This window comes from Nyctibius grandis, chromosome 17, assembly GCF_013368605.1.
Source record: "Nyctibius grandis isolate bNycGra1 chromosome 17, bNycGra1.pri, whole genome shotgun sequence".
NCBI classification, from domain to species: Eukaryota; Metazoa; Chordata; class Aves; order Nyctibiiformes; family Nyctibiidae; genus Nyctibius; species Nyctibius grandis.
Window position 1 is genome coordinate 9,250,314 of NC_090674.1, and position 18,035 is coordinate 9,268,348.

General features: G+C 69.3%; 2 protein-coding genes across 4 annotated transcripts; one reads left to right on the forward strand and one right to left on the reverse strand.

Moving 5' to 3' along the window:
- Positions 1 to 1,716: 1,716 nt before the first annotated feature.
- MTX1 (metaxin 1) lies at positions 1,717 to 5,902 on the reverse strand. 3 transcript variants are annotated; one of them, XM_068414296.1, is made up of 9 exons: positions 5,869 to 5,902; positions 5,361 to 5,535; positions 5,193 to 5,262; positions 4,452 to 4,531; positions 4,258 to 4,350; positions 3,801 to 3,983; positions 3,558 to 3,634; positions 3,139 to 3,293; positions 1,717 to 2,087 (listed from the first exon to the last, which is right to left on the reverse strand). In XM_068414296.1, the coding sequence occupies exons 1-9, from the start codon at positions 5,889 to 5,891 to the stop codon at positions 1,861 to 1,863; spliced, it is 1,083 nt and encodes a 360-aa protein (XP_068270397.1). In that variant the 5' UTR covers positions 5,892 to 5,902; the 3' UTR covers positions 1,717 to 1,860. The 3 variants fall into 3 exon arrangements, with proteins under 3 accessions (XP_068270397.1, XP_068270395.1, XP_068270396.1); XM_068414294.1 differs by lacking the exon at positions 5,869 to 5,902 and having other exon boundaries at positions 5,361 to 5,708; XM_068414295.1 differs by lacking the exons at positions 5,193 to 5,262; positions 5,869 to 5,902 and having other exon boundaries at positions 5,361 to 5,710.
- Positions 5,903 to 6,729: 827 nt separating this feature from the next.
- On the forward strand, positions 6,730 to 16,336 carry THBS3 (thrombospondin 3). Its single transcript, XM_068414297.1, has 23 exons — positions 6,730 to 7,185; positions 8,206 to 8,412; positions 9,053 to 9,309; positions 9,433 to 9,535; positions 9,772 to 9,798; positions 10,057 to 10,139; positions 10,702 to 10,753; positions 10,840 to 10,988; positions 11,192 to 11,332; positions 11,477 to 11,554; positions 11,645 to 11,797; positions 11,907 to 12,017; positions 12,134 to 12,241; positions 12,461 to 12,620; positions 12,715 to 12,833; positions 12,954 to 13,006; positions 13,282 to 13,475; positions 13,551 to 13,729; positions 13,832 to 13,880; positions 14,043 to 14,239; positions 14,321 to 14,493; positions 15,336 to 15,475; positions 16,138 to 16,336. Exons 1-23 carry the CDS (start codon positions 7,089 to 7,091, stop codon positions 16,194 to 16,196), a joined length of 2,889 nt encoding a protein of 962 aa, XP_068270398.1. The 5' UTR covers positions 6,730 to 7,088; the 3' UTR covers positions 16,197 to 16,336.
- Positions 16,337 to 18,035: the final 1,699 nt, after the last annotated feature.

An 18,035-nucleotide genomic window follows, 5' to 3' on the forward strand; every position in this document is an offset into this window, starting at 1 on the left:
GAGGGGTGACACCTCCCTCCCCACCGACACATCACTCGGCAGGGCAGGACTGTGTCAGGAGCTGGAGGAGGACACAGATTTGGGGCTGGAGATACCTGCTCAGCCCCACGGGCTCCATCCTGCCTCTCCCTGGGTCCCTTGGTCACCCCCTCGCCCAGCTGTCACCCCGAGGGGTGACACCTCCCTCCCCACCACAGCATCTCTCAGCGGGCAGGACCCCATGCCAGGAGCTGGAGGATGCAGATATGGGGCTGGAGGTACCCGCTCAGCCCCATGGGCTCCATCCTGCCTCTCCCTGGGTCCCTTGGGGCACCCCAACGGGTGACATCTCCCTCCCCACCGCAGCATCCCTCAGGCAGGGCAGGGGCCAGCTGCTGGCAGGGACCCGGGGCCAGCAGTAGCCCAGGACCCGGAGCCAGGATTTAGCCCGACGGCAGCAGCCCCGGTTTCTCCTCCCGGCCACGTGCTGTGGTTTTTCCTGCCGGAGCAGCCATCACCCCCCCACCCCCTTCCCCGGCTAATGGGAACTGGGAGCATCGGGCACATATTTCCCGAGTGACGTTATGGGGGGAGCGGGCATGGGGGGGGCTGCATTGAGTCATCCCCCTCCCCGTGGGGCCCCTCGAACTAGGCCAGCGCGGAGGAGGCTCCGCAGCCAGCGGTGGCCCCGTGGCCATCACACCCACGCGGGTGGCACGTGGGGTACGTGTCCGGGGAGCTCAGCCCGGGGACACCGGCACAGGCTGTCCCCGGGGGTCGGGATGCCGGTGGTGGCAGCGGGACAAGCGGGGCTCTGTGCCGGCCCCAGGCACCGCGCCCCAGCCCTGGCCCCGCGCCGCTTTTCCGTTTACACGCTCGTAAAGCAGCGGCCGCGGGGCTGGGGGACGCCGGGCTGGTGGCAGCGTGGGGGGGGGGGACACCAGCCCCTGGGATGTGGTGGCTGCTCGATCCAGGGAGGGCAGGGGGGAGGCGGAGGGCTCGGAGGGGGGATGCGCCGAGCTGCCCCAAAGGGGCTTTTGGGAACATAAAACCCCACAGGTCACCCCGTCCCCAGAGAGCCCCGAGGCTGGGGACGAGGGCAGGGCTGCGGGGAGGACACGGGGTGCGGTACCGGGGAGGACACTGGGTGCTGAACCGGGGAGGACGTGGGGTGCGGTGCCGGGGACAAGGGCAGAGCTGCAGGAAGGATGCGGGGTGCGGTACCGGGGAGGACACGGGGTGCTGAACCGGGGAGGACACGGGGTGCGGTACTGGGGAGGACATGGGGTGCGGTGCCGGGGAGGACACGGGGTGCGGTACCGGGGAGGACATGGGGTGCGGTGCCGGGGAGGACACGGGGTGCGGTACTGGGGAGGACACGGGGTGCTGAACCAGGGAGGACACAGGGTGCGGTACCGGGGACGAGAGCAGAGCTGCGGGGAGGACACGGGGTGCGGGGCCGGGGAGGATGCGGGGTGCGGTACGGGGGAGGACGGGAGGACACAGGGTGCGGTACCAGGGACGAGGGCAGAGCTGCGGGGAGCACGCGGGGTGCGGTACCGGGGAGGACACGGGGTGCGGTACCGGGGACGAGGGCAGAGCTGCGGGGAGGACGCGGGGTGCGGTGCCGGGGCAGAGCAGGACCAGCAATGGTGTGGTGCATCGCTGCAGTGCTCCAGTCTGTGCAACTGGGGATACTGGGAAAGGCCCTGCGCTTGCTGGGAGGACGAGAGGGTGTAAAGGGAGCGCGGGGGGTTTATTGGCGTGGGGGGGCGCGTCCCCACGGAGGGGGCTGGGGTACCCCCGGGGAGCGACGCTGCCAAACTCCCCGCGTAAAAAGTCAGTTCCAGTGCCCAGAGTTGACCCTGGTGCTGCTCTTCCTCACTCCTCCTCCTCCTCTTCCTCCTCCTCCAGGGCCACGGGCTGGCGGCCGCCCGGCCCCGCGCTGCCGCGCTGGATGGACACGATGCCGCTGAGGAAGGCGTAGCCCAGCATGGCCGCCAGCCCCACCAGCACCGACAGCAGCTGGTTGCGGCGTTTGTGGGGGTCCTCCTCCACCTCGCCGCCGTCGGCACCCGCAGCCCGCGGGGTGCTGGTCAGGGGGTCACCTGGGGGGGGACAGAGAGGGGGGACGGGTCACCCCCAGCCCAGCCTCTCCTCGGAGCAGAGATGCTCCAGCCCTCTGACCATCTCCGTACCCTCCGCTGGACTCTCTCCAGTAGCTCCTGGTCTTTCTTGAACTGGGGGGCCCAGAACTGGACCCGGTTACTCCAGGTGTGGCCTCACCAGGGCAGCATAGAGGGGGAGGAGAATGTCCCTCGACCTCCTGCCCACACTCTTCCTCATGCACCCCAGGACACCATTGGCCACCTTGGTTGGTCTACCATTGGCCTATCCTGGCCAATCTTGGTTCACCTTGCTGGCTCGTGAGGGACTTGGTGTCCACCAGAACTCCCAAATCCTTCTCATCAGAGCTGCTTTCCAGCAGCTCAACCCCCAGCCTGTACTGGTACACGGGGTGATTCCTCCCCAGGTGCAGGACCCTGCACTTGCCCTTGTTGAACTTCATGAGGTTCCTCTGCACCCAACTCTCCAGCCTGGCCAGGTCTCACTGAACGTCAGTGCAGCCTTTGGGGGGATCGGCCACTCCTCCCAGTTTGGTGTCACCAGCAAACTGGCTGAGGTTAAACCCTGTCCCTTTGTCCAGGTCATTGATGAATAAGTTGACCAAGACTGGACCCAGTGCTGACCCCTGGGGAACACCACTCCCTACAGGCCCTCAACTAGACCCAGCACCGCTGACCACAACCCTCTGAGCTCTGCCCTTCAGCCAGTTCTCGATCCACCTCACTGTCCACCCATCTCACCCACACTCCCTGAGCTTTCCCATGAGGATGTTGTGGGAGACGGTGCCCAAAGCCTTGCTGAAGTCAAGGTAGACACCATCCACTGCTCTCCCCTCATCTACCCAACCAGTCATGCTACCATAGAAGGCCATCACATTGGTCAAGCATGATTTCCCCTTGGTGAATCCATGTTCCCCTTGGTGGATCCATGTTCCCCTTGGTGGATCCATGTTCCTCTTGGTGGATCCATGTTGACTACTCCTGACAACCTCCTTCTCCTCCACACGCTTAGAGATGGCCTCCAGGATCTCACCTCCGTCCCAGGGGAAGTAGAGGCTGAGGATGGAGGTGCAGTAGTTGCACAGGTTCTGCAGGGACTTCAGGTGCTGCTGCAGTTTCCCGTTGGGCAGTTTGGCCTTCAGGAGCGGCGCCAGGCGGCTGAAGACGAAGGCGTCGAGGGAAGCCGGCCTGGGGCACAGAGACTGGGTCACCGGCCCTGCCACCTCCTGCCAGCCCCACCCAAAGCCACCCAGAGGCATCAACCACCCCCAGCCCCGTGCGCTCCAGGGGACAAGTGGTTCCTCCTCCTCCTCTCTGCTTCCAGCCCCCTGAGGTGAGGACAAGGAGAGCAGGATGATCCCATCCTGTAGCCAATGAGACATGGGGGTCTCAATCCTGCCTGGGTGCCAGGAGCCCTCAGCACCTTCCCCCCCGCCTTTTACGGCCACCTACGAGTCTCCGAAGAAGAACTTCTGGGAGCCGAGGCGCTGGGAGAGGAGGGTCAGGCATTCCCGAGCGTCCCGGTAGAGCTGGAGAAGGACAAGAGGGTGGTCACCCCACGGAGCCAACCGCCTCGGTGCCAAGGGCAGCGGGACAGGGGGGTGCTCAGCTCAGGGTAAACCCTGCACCCCACTTTGGCCTCACCCGGGTCCCTCCGTGCACGCACCGAGGACCCGTGATGCCTCATCTCCTCACCTCCTTCTCCAGCTTCTCCTCATCCTCCATGTAGTCGTCGCCCCACAGGAGCTGCAGCCTCTCCAGGTGCCGCTTGTGCATGGAGTTGGGCAGGAAGAAGTTCAAGGGGAAGGGCACCGTTTCCGCGTACCATTTCCGCGTGTGCTCCACGTAATTCTTGGCGTCCACCCAGAACGTGTGGATCTGCAGCGGGAGGACAATCCGTACCCACCCCGCAGAGCCCCGTGCCCGGCACAGGGATCAGCCACCCCAGAGACCCATCAAGGGCTGAAGGAGCATCAAGGTCAAGGTCGCACAACACCCCCCAGCACCCCCATTTCTGCTCCTGATGCTCCAAACCACCAGGATTTCGCTGCCTCCCGGCACCCCTGAGCCCCACGGAGCGCACCCAGTCCTGGGTGACACCGTGTCCCCCACGTACCCCCCACCCCGGAGATGGTCCCACAGCTCCACTCACCAACACGGGCAGCAGCTTCTCCTCCAGCAGCGACACGAAGGCCAGCGTGTCCGCCCCTTGCGTGGCCGACAGGTCGTAGTCGGCGTTGTATTTCTGCCACGGGGAAGGACCAAATCCTGCCCTCCAGCCCCTCCCCAGGTCCCAGGGGGGCACCCGTGCCCCTCACCTGGGTACCCCTCACCCCCCCAACCTACCTGTTTCCTGAGGTGAGTTATGATCTGCTGCGTCTTGGAGATGGTGCCCTCGTCCCGCGTCCTCAGCGCAGGCAGGCGCCCTGCGGGCAGGGAGAGGGGGGCTGGAGGAGGTGGTGCCCGGGGTGCCACCCTGCTGTGGGTCAGGGGTGCTGGGGGGCTGTGGCTGCAGGCAGTAGTGGCCAGGGTGTCACCCTGCTGTGGGTCAGGGGTGCCCGGGGTGCCACCCCGCCGTGGGTCAGGGGTGCTGGGGGGCTGTGGCTGCAGGCAGTGGTGCCCAGGGTGCCACCCTGCTCTGGGTCAGGGGTGCCGGGGTGCCACCCCGCCGGGGGTCAGGGGTGCTGAGGGGCTGTGGCTGCAGGGTGCAATGGGGTGGGGGGTGCAATAGGGCACGGGGTGCAATGGGGTGGTGGGTGCAATGGGGCCAGGGGGGTGCAATGGGGTGAGGAGGGTGCAATGGGGCGGGGGGATGCAATGGGGTGGGGGGATGCAATGGGGTGAGGAGGGTGCAATGGGGCGGGGGGGATGCAATGGGGTGGGGGGGTGCAATGGGGCGGATGCAATGGGGTGGGGGGGTGCAATGGGGCGGGGGGGATGCAATAGGGCACGGGGTGCAATGGGGCGGGGGGTGCAATGGGGTGGGGGGGTGCAATGGGGTGAGGGGGGTGCAATGGGACGGGGGGCAGCGGGTGGTCCCGGGCGGTGCCGGTACCGGTAGTCCCGGTGCGGGGGGGGGGCCCTTACCGGAGGGGCTCCGCCAGGGGCTCGTGACCCGGTGCACCTTCAGGGGGGCCCCGGTGAAGCGCGCGTAGGTCTGCGGGAGAGGAGAGCGGGAGCGGGGGGAGGCACCGGCCCCGTTACCGGCCCCGGTCCCGGCCCCCCGGACCCGGTCCCGGCCCCACCGCCGCTCACCAGCACGGCCAGGCAGTCGGGGTCCACCGAGGGCAGCCCCCAGCCCCCGGCCCAGCAGAACAGCTCCAGGGGCGCCGCCATCTTCCGCCGACCCGGAACCGCACGGGACGGCCCCGCCTCCCTCCCCGCCACGGGGCGGCACCGGCGGCACCGGCGGCTCCGGCGGAGCTGAGCCCTGCGATGGGGGTGGCTGCGCTTGCCGGGTGCCTGCGGCCGGGACCCGCGCTCCGTCCCGCACCGCGTCCCGCTGCTCCGCATCACCCCGTGCCGCTCCGTCCCGCACCGCATCACCCGGTACCATTCCGTCCCGCACCGCATCATCCCGCACCGCATCCCGCTGCCCCGCACCGCTCCGTCACGCACCGCGTCCCACTGTCCCGCCCCGCATCACCCCGCACTGCTCCGTTCCGCACCGCATCACCCCGCCCAGCTCCATCCCGCAATGCGTCCCGCTGCCCCGCACCGCATCACCCCGCGCCGCATCACCCCGCACTGCTCTGTCCCGCACCGCATCACCCCGCCCCGCTCCATCCCGCACCGATCCATCCCGCACCGCTCCATCCCGCCCCGCATCCCACCGTCCCGCCCCGCTCGGTCCCGCACCATCCCGCCCTGCACGGTCCCACGCACAGCAGACAGGGGCGGGCCCCGCTGGCAGCGGAGGGACGGAGGGAAACTCCCCGTGCGCGGCTCAGGAGCCGCCCCCCACGCCCGGTTCCCCCCTCCCGGTCCCCGGGGCCGCGGCTCAGGAGCCGCCCCCCACGCCCGGTTCCCCCCTCCCGGTCCCCGGGGCCGCTGGCGAGCACCGAGCCGCTGGCGCGGGGCTGGGGCCGGGGGTGCGGGGCTGGGGCGGCCCCCGGGGCTGGGCCCGGCCCGTTGTTATGGAACCGGGGGGAAACAGGAGTAAACACAACCGGGGGAGCCGCGGGCCGCCCGCCCGCCTTGGCCGGCGCTCAGCGGGGAGCGGTTCGGCCGGCCCGAGCATCCCCGGCCGAGCTCCGGTGCCCGGGTGATGCCCGCGGGGGCACCGCGCTGCCGCCGCCGCCTGAAGCCACGGTGAGGGCTCCCAAGGAGTCCCCGGTACCCCCGCGGAGTCCCCGCAGCCCCGGGGGCGGAGGGAAAGGAGCTCCCGGGATGAGCTCATGATGTTGCACCGGGGCTTGGGCCGGGTCCCGGTGCTGATTTATGCCGCTGAACCGTCTCCAAACGGGCTGGCTCCGCTCGCTCCTCTCCCGCACTGGGGGGCACCTCCCGGCCTGGCGGGGCTCCGCCTGGCCCCGGGGAGCACCGCCCGACCCGGGGACCAACATCTCAACGTGGGGTACCCCCGGTAAAGCAGCCCCACGCCATCCCCGTGCCCTCGGCTACCGGCGGTGATCCCCCGGTTCTCCCAAGCTGGGATGCTCCGGGGCTGCTGGGGCGGTTCTGGCTCGCAAGAAGGCGGCCCCAGACTGCCTGACCTCCCGGTGAACCGACGCCTGCCACACTCCATTTCTGTAACCGGGAGCTGCGCCAGGAACGGGCAGCCGGTAGCCCCGGGTCCGGTGAGCTGCTCCCCGCCTCGTTCCGTTCCTCTCCCGCCACCGGGACTACGGCCCGAGCTCCCGCCGGGGTCCCCGGGATGCGCGTCCGTGATTGACGGCTCTTTGTTTCCTCCTCGCCGGCCCCTCCCCGCTCGCACCACCCCGCCCCGCCGCTCTCCGCTCCGTACCGGCGGCACCGGAGGCTATGGGAGCACCGGTAACCGCGGGGGACCCGGCGCTCGCCGCGTTCCTGGCGTTACTTCTACTGGGCGCCGCCGGTGCTGCTCGCCCGGGGCTACAAGGTAAAGCTGCTACCGGGGCGGCGGCGGGGTGGCCCCGACGGGGCGAGGCGGCCGGGGCTCCCTGGCCCCGTTACTACCAACCGGAGGCCCCCGGCTCCGCTCCCGGGGCCGCTGACAGCGGCTCCGCTCGCCCTGGGAGGTCTGGCAGCGAGGGACAGAGGGACATTGATCCCCGGAGCTCGGGACTGGCCCCCCCCCCGGGGCCGGCTCTGCCCAGGGGCAGCTCGGGGCAGGGTGCCGCCGGTCCCGGTGCCGGCTCGGAGCGGCGGGAGGGCTCCGGTTGTACCGCGCGGGTCAGCGGGGGTTCGGTGAGCGGTTTGGGCTTCCCCCGGGGCCGGGGCTCGTCCCGATCTGCCCGGTACCGGCTGCACGGAGCGGGCGGGCAACCGTGCGGCGGTGGGACAGGGATCTCCGGGCTTCCCCGGAGCGCCCCGGACCGGTGCCGAGCGCCGGGCCGTGTCTCCAGCGGCTCCCGGTCCCGCTGCGCCTTACCGGGGCGGCCACGGTAGCTGCTCCGCGCTGTCCACCGGGGCGGTCCCGGGGAGTGGGGCGGGGGGGAGCTCCGCGGTGCCACCGCAGCCCCACGCGAGCTGCGTCCCCGCTCCGCGATCCCGGGGGACCGGCCCGGCACCTCCAGCCCTTGCCCGCCCCGGTTGCGGGATGCTCGGTACCGGCGGGGGGGCTGCAGCCGCCCCCCGTAGGGAAGCCCCGGCTGCGGAACGGGGGAGCAGGGCAGGCTCCGTGCCGGGGACCCCGCTGTGCCGCCGGTCCCGCCGGTGGCGGGGGCTCCGCGGGTCCCTCTCGGTGATGCGGCCGCGGTGCTGCCGGTCCTGGAGCGCCACCGCGCGGGACCGGGGCTGGGCGGGGCCCGGAGCCTGCGGGGCTTCACCGGGTCCCCCCCTCCCCTCCCCGGGGCCCTGCGGTCCAGGGACACCCCCTCACCCCTCGGGCTTGCAGCGGGGCCGGGTACCGGGGCTCCGGTCAGGATGTGACCCCCCCCCGGTGCTCGGCTTCCCGCAGTCATCGACCTGCTGCTGGTGAGCGAAGCCCGGCAGATGGCCAGCATCACGCACAAGATCCGCATGGAGCTCCTGACCGTGAACGACGTTTATCTCCTCTCCACCTTCCGCCTCCCCCCCAAACAGGGGGGGACCCTCTTTGGCCTCTACTCCAAGAAGGACAACACGAGGTGGCTGGAGGTGTCTGTGGTGGGGAAAGTCAACAAAGGTGGGTGCTTGCCACGCGGCGACGCGTTGGCCCTCGTTGATGAGTCCAGAGGAGGGCGACCAAGCTGGGGAAGGGTCTGGAGGGTCTGAGCTACGAGGAACGGCTGAGGGAGCTGGGGGTGTTTGTCCTGGAGAAGAGGAGGCTCAGGGGTGACCTTAGTGCAGTCTACAACTACCTGAAGGGAGGTTGTAGTGGGGTGGGAGTTGGCCTCTTCTCCCAGGCAACCAGCGACAGGACAAGAGGACACAGCCTCAAGCTTGGCCAGGGGAGGGTCAGGTTGGACATTAGGAAGCATTTCTTCTCAGCAAGGGTCATTAGCCATTGGAAGGGGCTGCCCAGGGAGGTGGTGGAGTCACCATCTCTGGAGGGGTTTAAGAAAAGCCTGGACATGGCCCTTAGTGCCCTGGTCTAGTTGCCACGGTGGTGTCAGGGCAACGGTTGGACTCGATGATCCCAGAGGGCTCTTCCAACCTCATTGATTCTGGGGTTCTGTCTCAGAGAGAAACAGGGACCGAGTTCTTGCCACCCGTGGGGCCCGTTGGGGACAGCAGTGGGTGCCCGCTGGTCCCGGGGTGCTGCCGGGCGCTGGGGTCGTGGCGGGGGGGGAGAACTGACGGTCCCTTTCCCCGTTCCCCCGCAGTCCTGGTGCGTTACCTGCGGGAAGACAACAAGCTGCACTCGGTGAACCTGCAGCACGCGCCGGTGGCGGACGGGCAGAGCCACACGGTGATCGTGCGCCTGAGCGGGCTGCGCGGGGACATGCTGAGCGTGGAGCTCTACGTGGACTGCAAGCAGGTGGACTCCAGCGTGGGGCTGCCCGAGCTGTCGGAGATCCCTTTGGCAGAGGTGGAGTCCATCGAGGTGCGCACGGGGCAGAAGGCGTATCAGAGGATGCAGGTGAGTGTTGGGACCCCCTGAGGGGCTGGGGACACCCTGAGGGGCTGAACCCCCCGCCCCCCAAACGCCCTTGGGGACAGGCAGAGTCCCCCGTGGCTGATGGCATCTCCCCTCGTGCGTCAGGGGTTTGTGGAGTCGATGAAGCTGATCCTGGGAGGGTCCATGAGCCGCGTCGGGGCCCTGAGCGAGTGCCCTTTCCAAGGAGACGAGTCCATTCACAGCGCAGGTGACGGCACGTCCAGGGACGGCGCCGAGGGCGTACGGGGTCACCCACGTGTGCTGTGGCACGTGGAGGTGACAGCGCGTGGCGCAGAGGGGGGGTCCTGCCTCTCCCGCTCCAGAGTCCCCGCACAGGGGGGAGCTCCTGGTGCTGTGCCCGCGCTGACCAGGGGTGACCCTGCGAGGTGACGCTGCTGGGTTCTGGTGGTGGCGGTCGGTGACATCTCGTCTCTCCTCTTGCAGTGATGAGCGCGCTGGCCTCCATCCTGGGTGAGTCCCTGCTCTGCTTCCCCCTGTTCCCTGGCAGCATTCGGGGCTCCACGGAGGCTGAGACCCCTCCACAACCTGTCCCAGTGCTCCCAGTGCCTTCAGGGCCCCCCAGGATGGGGCAGATCTGAGGGCATGGGATGTGCAAGGGGAAAGGGGTCGTGTGTGGGCCGGGGAGGAGGAGGAAGGGCCGTCCCCAACCCATGGCCTCGGGATGCTGAGTCTGTCTTGGTGTGACCTTGTCCCTTCTGCTCCTGGCAGGGGAGCAGACCAAGGCGCTGGTCACGCAGCTGACCCTCTTCAACCGCATCCTGAGCGAGCTGCGGGAAGACATTAGGGACCAGGTGAGGGTGATATTAGCTGTTGGAGTGAGTCCAGAGGAGGCCACGGAGATGATCCGAGGGTTGGAGCCCCTCTGCTCTGGAGACAGGCTGGGAGAGCTGGGGCTGTTCAGCCTGGAGAAGAGAGGACTCCGGGGAGACCTTCTAGCACCTTCCAGCACCTGAAGGGGCTACAGGAAAGCTGGAGAGGGGCTTTTGCCAAGGGCATGGAGTGATGGGATGAGGGGGAACGGTTTTAAACTGAAAGAGGGGAGATTGAGATGAGATCTGAGGAAGAAATTCTTTGCTGTGAGGGTGGTGAGACCCTGGCCCAGGTTGCCCAGAGAAGCTGTGGCTGCCCCCTCCCTGGCAGTGTTCAAGGCCAGGTTGGATGGGGCTTGGAGCAACCTGGTCTGGTGGAAGGTGTCCCTGCCCGTGGCAGGGGGTGGGAACTGGGTGGGCATTAAGGTCCCTCCAACCCAAACCAGTCTGTGATTCAATGATTCTATATGGGCTCCCCCCGAGAGCAGGGTGCCAGCCGGTAATGCTGCACCCCCCTGACACCCCGTGCTCTCCTGCCTCGCAGGTGAAGGAGATGTCTCTGATCCGCAACACCATCATGGAGTGCCAGGTCTGCGGTGAGTGCTGGCGAGGCTCTGCTCCCACCTCGGGGGGAGCCAAGGCTCGCCCCATTTCACCCCCTGCTCGACCCTCCTCTTCTCAGGCTTCCACGAACACCGCTCCCGCTGCAACCCCAACCCTTGCTTCACCGGCGTGGACTGTATGGAGACGTACGAGTACCCCGGGTACCGCTGCGGACCCTGCCCGCCGGGGCTGGAGGGCAACGGCACGCACTGCGCCGACATCGACGAGGTGGGCACGCGCCTGGGATGGGGCAGCAGGTGACACTCGAGTCCCCCCGGTGCTGCCAGAGCAGTGCGGGCAGATGATGCTTCCCCTTCGATGCGTCCTCAAGCCGGGGAAGGGTCACGCCGGGACCCCCCGGGGTAGGGCCCACCCTGCGGGTGGGACGCCGTGCCCAGGGGTGAAGCTTGTCTCTCTCCCCTGTGCCTCAGTGCGCTCACGCCAACCCCTGCTTCCCCGGCTCCAAATGCATCAACACGGTGCCTGGTTTCCGCTGCGAGCCCTGTCCCCGTGGTTATCGCGGCAACACCGTCTCCGGCGTCGGGGCTGACTACGCCCGGGCCAGCAAGCAGGTGAGCGCGGTGCCGCGGCGCTCAGTTGGGTCCCTGTGGGTGCTCCAGGCTGTGGGGATGGGTGGAGGGTGCTGTGCCTTGGGGGCACCTTTCCTGGGTAGGGCACGGGCTCCGGGGTGACGTTTTTTCCGGTGCCTCTCGTAGGTTTGCACCGATATCGACGAATGCAACGACGGGAACAACGGTGGCTGCGACCCCAACTCCATCTGCACCAACACGCTGGTGAGAAGGGCTGTCCCCGCTCCCCTGCCTGGCACCCAGCACCCCTCTGCTCCCCGAATCCTGCCCCTACCCCCTCTCTGTCTCTCTCAGGGTTCCTACAAGTGTGGGCCCTGCAAATCAGGGTTTGTGGGGAACCAAACGTCGGGCTGCGTCCCGCAGAAGTCCTGCAGCATCTCCACCTCCAACCCCTGCGACGTCAACGGCTTCTGCGTGTTCGAGAGGAACGGGGAAATAGCCTGTGCGGTGAGTGGGAGGGTGGCAGAGGGGGGTACGGGGGGTATCGGCACGGACGGCGGTTGGTGCTACCGAGCCCCTGCCTCGCTTCCCAGCCCCTGATTTCTTCTTGCTTCAGTGCAACGTGGGCTGGGCTGGCAACGGCAACGTGTGTGGGCAAGACACGGACCTCGACGGCTACCCGGACGAGCCCCTGCCCTGCATCGACAATAACAAGCACTGCAAGCAGGTGGGCTAGCGGAGAGGGACGGTGGCATCCTCAGGACCGGGGGTCCCAGGGCTCGGGGAGCCCATGGCAGGGTTGTGCTTTGAACCTCGTCTCCTCCCCGTTGCCCGTGTCTGCAGGACAACTGCCGCCTGACACCGAATTCGGGGCAGGAGGACGCCGACAATGACGGTATCGGGGATCAGTGCGACGATGACGCCGACGGCGACGGCATCAAGAATGTGGAGGTGGCTGTGCCGGGCGGGACGTGGCTCTGGGGGGCCGTGCCGGGCAAAGGGCTTCTCCCTCTGGCTCCATGCTGATGCCCTCAAGATGCTTCTCCTGGGATCGGGGGGTTGTGGCGCTGGGATGGTCTCACTCGACGTGCTGGAGATGTCCCGTGAGGGACGGTGGCTTCTTGTCTACCAGCCACCACAGCCTGGGTGTCCCTGTCCTCTTCCCCGCAGGACAACTGCCGCCTCTTCCCCAACAAGGACCAGCAGAACTCAGACACCGACTCCTTCGGGGACGCTTGCGACAACTGCCCCAACGTCCCCAATAACGACCAGCGGGACACGGACAGTAACGGCGAGGGGGACGCGTGCGATAACGACATCGATGGGGACGGTGAGGGGCTGCGCGGGGTGCTGGCAGGGCGGGGACGCTGTGACGCCGGGGGGGGGTGTTGAGGGCATCCACCCACCCAGCGCTGTCCTTACAGGGATTCCCAACATGCTGGATAACTGCCCCAAGGTCCCCAACCCTCTGCAGACGGACCGGGACGAGGATGGCGTCGGGGACGCCTGTGACAGTTGTCCTGAAATGAGTAACCCCACTCAGGTATGGCCGGGGCCAGGCTGGGGCAGGGGCGTGGGGTGGGCAGGACCCTGCCCGGCACGGGGACAGGGGACCCCCCCTGCCCTGGGGTGTCCTCTGAACTAGGGCTCTGGTCTCCTCCAGACAGATATGGACAGCGACCTGGTAGGAGACATCTGTGACACCAACGAGGACAGGTGGGGACCGCGTTGCTGCGGGGTCACCTCCCCATCCCATCCCGTTCCTTGGGGAGAGGTGGGCTCCTGGCTGGGGGACCTGTGAGGTGGGATGATGGGGACCTGTGAGGTGGGATGTTGGGGACCTGCAGGGTGGGATGACGGGGACCTGCGGGGTGGGATGATGGGGACCTGCGGGGTGGGATGACGGGGTCTTTGGGGTCAGTGAGGGTGCTGGGATATTGTGACAGTCCCCCAGTTTACGGCGCTGGCTCTGACCCTGTTCTTGCTCCCAGCGATGGGGATGGGCACCAGGACACCAAGGACAACTGCGCCGAGGTCCCCAACAGCTCCCAGCTGGACTCGGACAACGATGGGCTGGGGGATGACTGTGACAATGACGATGACAACGATGGCGTCCCTGACTACGTGCCACCTGGCCCGGATAACTGCCGCCTCATCCCTAACCCCAACCAGAAGGACTCGGATGGTGACAGTAGGGTGGGCGAGGGGAGGCAAAGCCACCTGGGCTTGACCCAGCCCTGACCGGGGTGCGTGTCCCTAGGGAACGGTGTGGGTGACGTGTGCGAGGAGGACTTTGACAACGACACGGTGGTGGACCAGCTGGACGTGTGCCCCGAGAGCGCCGAGGTGACGCTGACCGATTTCCGCGCCTACCAGACCGTCATCCTCGACCCCGAAGGGGACGCCCAGATCGATCCCAACTGGGTTGTCCTCAACCAGGTGTGGGTGCTGCCCCCTGTGTTTCTGGGGTGGGAGCAGGGCGGGGAGGGGGACACCAGGAGGTCCTTGGGGATGCCCCTCACCCAGTTGTCCCCTGCTTAGGGCATGGAGATCGTGCAGACCATGAACAGTGACCCGGGCTTGGCTGTTGGTAAGAGATGGGGTCCCACCTGCAGACCCCATGGGGCAGCCCCTCTGCTCCTGTCCCCCCCGTGCTGGGATGGAGTGGGACGGTTCTTCACCCCGTAGAGGGGTGAAGGGTGGGTTGGGGTGCAGGGTCCCGGGGTGCAGGGTCCCGTTTGCCCACCTGTAGGCTACACGGCTTTCAACGGGGTGGACTTCGAGGGCACCTTCCACGTCAACACCGTCACCGACGATGACTACGCCGGCTTCATCTTCAGCTACCAGGACAGCGCCAGCTTCTACGTGGTGATGTGGAAGCAAACGGAGCAGACGTACTGGCAAGCCACCCCCTTCCGCGCCGTGGCCGAGCCGGGGCTACAGCTCAAGGTGGGTGCTGGCCACCCAATGGGCTCGAGCGGGTCACCCTGGGCTGGGTCCCCACCCTGTGACACCCCGTTGCACCCGCAGGCAGTGAAGTCCTTGACGGGCCCCGGGGAGCACCTCCGCAACGCGCTGTGGCACACGGGCCACACGCCCGACCACGTCCGCCTGCTCTGGAAGGACCCCCGGAACGTGGGCTGGAGGGACAAGACGTCCTATCGCTGGCAGCTGGCCCACAGGCCCCAGGTGGGCTACATCAGGTGAGCGGGGGGCCAGGCACTGGGGGAGCGGGGTGGACATGGGGGCTGCGGGGGTGGGGGGACGAGGGCTACTGGGGTGGGGGAGACATGGGGGCTGCTGGGGTAGTGGGGGGGACATGGAGGCTACTGGGGTGGGGGGGACATGGGGGCTACTAGGGTGGGGGCTGCACTGGCCACGGTGTAACCAGGAAGATGCTGGTGTTGGGAGGGGATCCAGCCCTGGTGGGATCCAGCCCTGGGGGGGAGTCCAGCCCTAGTGGGATTCAGCCCCCGTGGGACCACACCGGTGAGGGGGGTCCAGCCCCGGGGGGTGGGGTCCAGCCCCGGTAGGACCACAGCGGTGGGGGGATGCCGGCCGTTCCGGGGGGGGGTCCAGCCCCGGTGGGGTCCGGGGGGTGCGTTTCCCCTTTAAGGATCCCGTCGGGGCGGCCGCTGCGGGGCGGGGGGCCTCCCCGGGCCGGGCCTGTCCGCCCCGCCGGGCCCCCGTGGCCATTGTCCCGTCGCCATGGCGACCCCGCCGCTCGCCACCGCCTTTCACATGCAAAGAGGCCGACAAAAGCGGCGGGGCCGGGATGGGGGCGGGGGGCGGCGGCTCCATCCCGGGCACGGCGGGGGGCCCCGCTCCGGGGGGTCCGGTCCCGTTCCGGGGGGTCCCGTCCCGCTCCGGTCCGGGGAGGGGGGGAGTCCAGCCCCGGCGAGATGCTCCGGTGCCTCCATCCCACCCCGGAGCGGGGGGAGGGGGATTTCCCGTTCACAGCCCGGTACCCCCATCCCCGGCGCTGGCCTCGGTGGGGTCCCCGGTGGGGTCCCCGGTGCCCCGGTAACCGTTGCCCTTCCCGTAGGGTACGGCTGTACGAGGGTCCGCGGCTGGTGGCCGATTCCGGGGTGATCATCGATACCACCATGAGGGGGGGGCGGCTGGGGGTCTTCTGCTTCTCCCAGGAGAACATCATCTGGTCCAACCTGCAGTACCGCTGCAACGGTGAGCACCGGGCTGCCCCCTCCCCGGGGACACCGGGACCCCCGCACCCCACCGTGGGGACACCGGGACCCCCCCACACTGAGGGGAGGGGGCTGCAACGGGGAGCACCGGGCTGCCCCCCCCCGGGGACACCGGGACCCCCGCACCACACCGGGGGGAGACCGGGACCCCCACCTGCACTGGGATGGGGAGGGGGGCTGCAACGGGGACCACCGGGCTGCCTCCCCCCCCCCGGGGACACCGGGACCCCCGCACACCGTGGGGACACTGGGAACCCCCCCTGCACCGGGGTGGGGAGCGGGACTGCAACGGGGAGCGCTGGGCTGCAACGGGGAGCACCGGGCTGCCGCCCCTCGGGGACACCGGCACCCCCCTGCACCCCACCGGGGGGACACCGGGACCCCCCGCCCTGCATCGGGGTGGGGAGCGGCTACAACGGGGAGCACCGGACTGCAACGGGGAGCACTGGGCTGACCCCTCCCCGGGGACACCGGGACCCCCTGCACCGGGAGGAGGGGGAGCTCGCAGAGTGTCTCCTCCTTTACCCCTGCTGCGGGGGTCGGGTCGGGAGTCGGGGGGTGAGCCTCGGTGCGGGGCTCTCCCGCTTTACCGGGGCTTGCCCCCCCTCTCCGGTTCCTGACCCCCCCCCTCCCGCCCCGCAGACACGATCCCCGCCGACTTCGAGCCTTTCCGCCGGTTCCTGCTGGAGGGACGCGAGTGACCCGGGACCTCCCCCCCCGCCACCAGCTCCGCCACCGGTACCCACAGCCCCCCCGCCCCCCCCAGCCGGGCCCCGTTCCCGGCTCCCCGCGGACTTTGCACTTGCCGGTACCGGAGCCCCCCCCCCCGCCTTGCCCGAAGTCTGGCCATAAAGTTTTGAGTGTTTTTTAGCCTGCGCGCCCGCTTCCTCGGGGGGGGGGTCCCGGTGTACCGGGCACCCCCCCCTTCCCCATCTCCCCGTACTCTCAGCTCCGTTCCTCGCCGTTCTCTCCGGTTCTCCCGGTAAATCCCGGTAGCGGCGGGAGGCCGGGACGAGTGCAATATTGGGAAGGGAGCGTACAACACTGCACCGCATCCCGGCCCTCCCGCCGCCCCGGTGCGAACGGAGCCGCCGCCGCCGCCGCCGCTCGGGCCGCTCCGTGGGAACTGCGCGGCGCGCGCCGAGCCCCGGCGGCACTGCCCGGTTGTCACGGTAACCGGTGGCCCGGCAACGCGGCGGAATGTGGCTCCCCCCCCACACACCCCCCCCGCCCCGCTTCCCGGCCCGCCCCGCCCCGGAGCCGCCACCGGGCGGGTCCCGTCCCCGTCCCCCCCCCCGCCTCCCGCCCCGCGGCGGCGGCCCCGGGCCCCCCTCTTAAAAGGGCAATGCGGCCACGGGGCAGCTCCGCCGGTGCCGGTACCGGTGCCGCTACCGCTACCGCTACCGGTGCCGCTGCCGGTGCCGGTACCGGTACCGGTGCCTGGGTGAGCCTTGTCCGCTGCCCGTTCCCACCCCGAGGCCGCAGCAGGCGGGGTGGGGAGGATGGGGGGGGGCACATCCCGTTGCCCCGGGGGGTACCGGGGCATCACGGCAGCGCTGCGCCCACCGGTGCGGGGCCGGGGCAGGTGACATCACGGTTCGGTACCGAGCGCATCCCGGCCCGCCCGCCCCCCCTCCGGTGTGTGTGGGGGTGCACCGCGGGGGGGGGGGGGCTCGTACCGAACCCTTCCCCTGGTTGCGAGGGGCGTCCGTGGGGCCCCGGTCCCGATCCCGATCCCGATCCCGATCCCGGTCCCGGTTCCGATCCCGGTGCCACCCGGTGGAACCGGGACGAGCGCTTTGTGGGGTGTGGCCCGCCAGGGGGCGCCGCAGGCCAAGGGCCACCGTGGGGCGGGGGGGGGGGCGACCCTCGTGTACGGCCCGTGGGGACGGGGCGACCCAGGACCCACCGCCCCACTCAGCCCTATGGGCACGCGTGGGGGCCGGGGGGGGTCGTGGCCACGCGACCCCCGAGCCCGGTACCGGTGCCTGGAGCTGTCGCCGCGGGCTGGCGACAGGGGACAGGGACACGACTCAGTGTCCCCGTCCCCTCCCCATGCAGCCGTGTCCTCCCGCTTTGAGCCGGCTGGGGGGGGCTGGGAAGGGGACATACACCCACCCGGGGTGAGGGTGGTGGGACTCAGCATCGCTGTCCCTCCCCACGACGGAGGGCTTTCGGGGACGTCACGGTCACCCACTCGCTGCCTGTCCCCTGCCTGTCCCCTGCCACCTTCCCCTCGCCTGGCACCAAAGCTGGGGACCCCATCGGGGGGATTGGGTGCAGCTGGGTCCCAGCGCACTCATCCTGATGCTCAGACCACCCATCCCTCGCCCCGCTGATACCGGGGGGGTCCCGGCCCCTCTGCACCGACACCTCGGAAACCCCCCGGCACGGCCCGGGTGGCAGTTCAGCTCCACGGGGGGCTGGGCAGGGTGCCGGGCTCGGGGGGGGGCTGAGCCCTCCCCGGGAATCGGGGCCCTGCTGGGAATCGGGGCCCCCCCGGGAATCGTGACTCTCCCGCAGGGCAGGGCCAAGGGAGG

What these genes read in the sequence shown, in the direction of transcription:
- MTX1 (XM_068414294.1), bottom strand. Translation starts at nt 5,693, where the DNA reads ATGCGGTGCGGGATGATGCGGTGCGGGACGGAATGGTACCGGGTGATG. An exon ending in CCCCTGGCGGAGCCCCTCCG is followed by an intron (nt 4,532 to 5,192) that starts GTAAGGGCCCCC and finishes CCCTGCCCGCAG; the next exon opens with GGCGCCTGCCTGCGCTGAGG. An exon ending in TAACTCACCTCAGGAAACAG is followed by an intron (nt 4,351 to 4,451) that starts GTAGGTTGGGGG and finishes TCCCCGTGGCAG; the next exon opens with AAATACAACGCCGACTACGA.
- THBS3 (XM_068414297.1), top strand. Translation starts at nt 7,089, where the DNA reads ATGGGAGCACCGGTAACCGCGGGGGACCCGGCGCTCGCCGCGTTCCTG. An exon ending in TGTGACACCAACGAGGACAG is followed by an intron (nt 13,007 to 13,281) that starts GTGGGGACCGCG and finishes TCTTGCTCCCAG; the next exon opens with CGATGGGGATGGGCACCAGG. An exon ending in CCCCAGGTGGGCTACATCAG is followed by an intron (nt 14,494 to 15,335) that starts GTGAGCGGGGGG and finishes CCCTTCCCGTAG; the next exon opens with GGTACGGCTGTACGAGGGTC.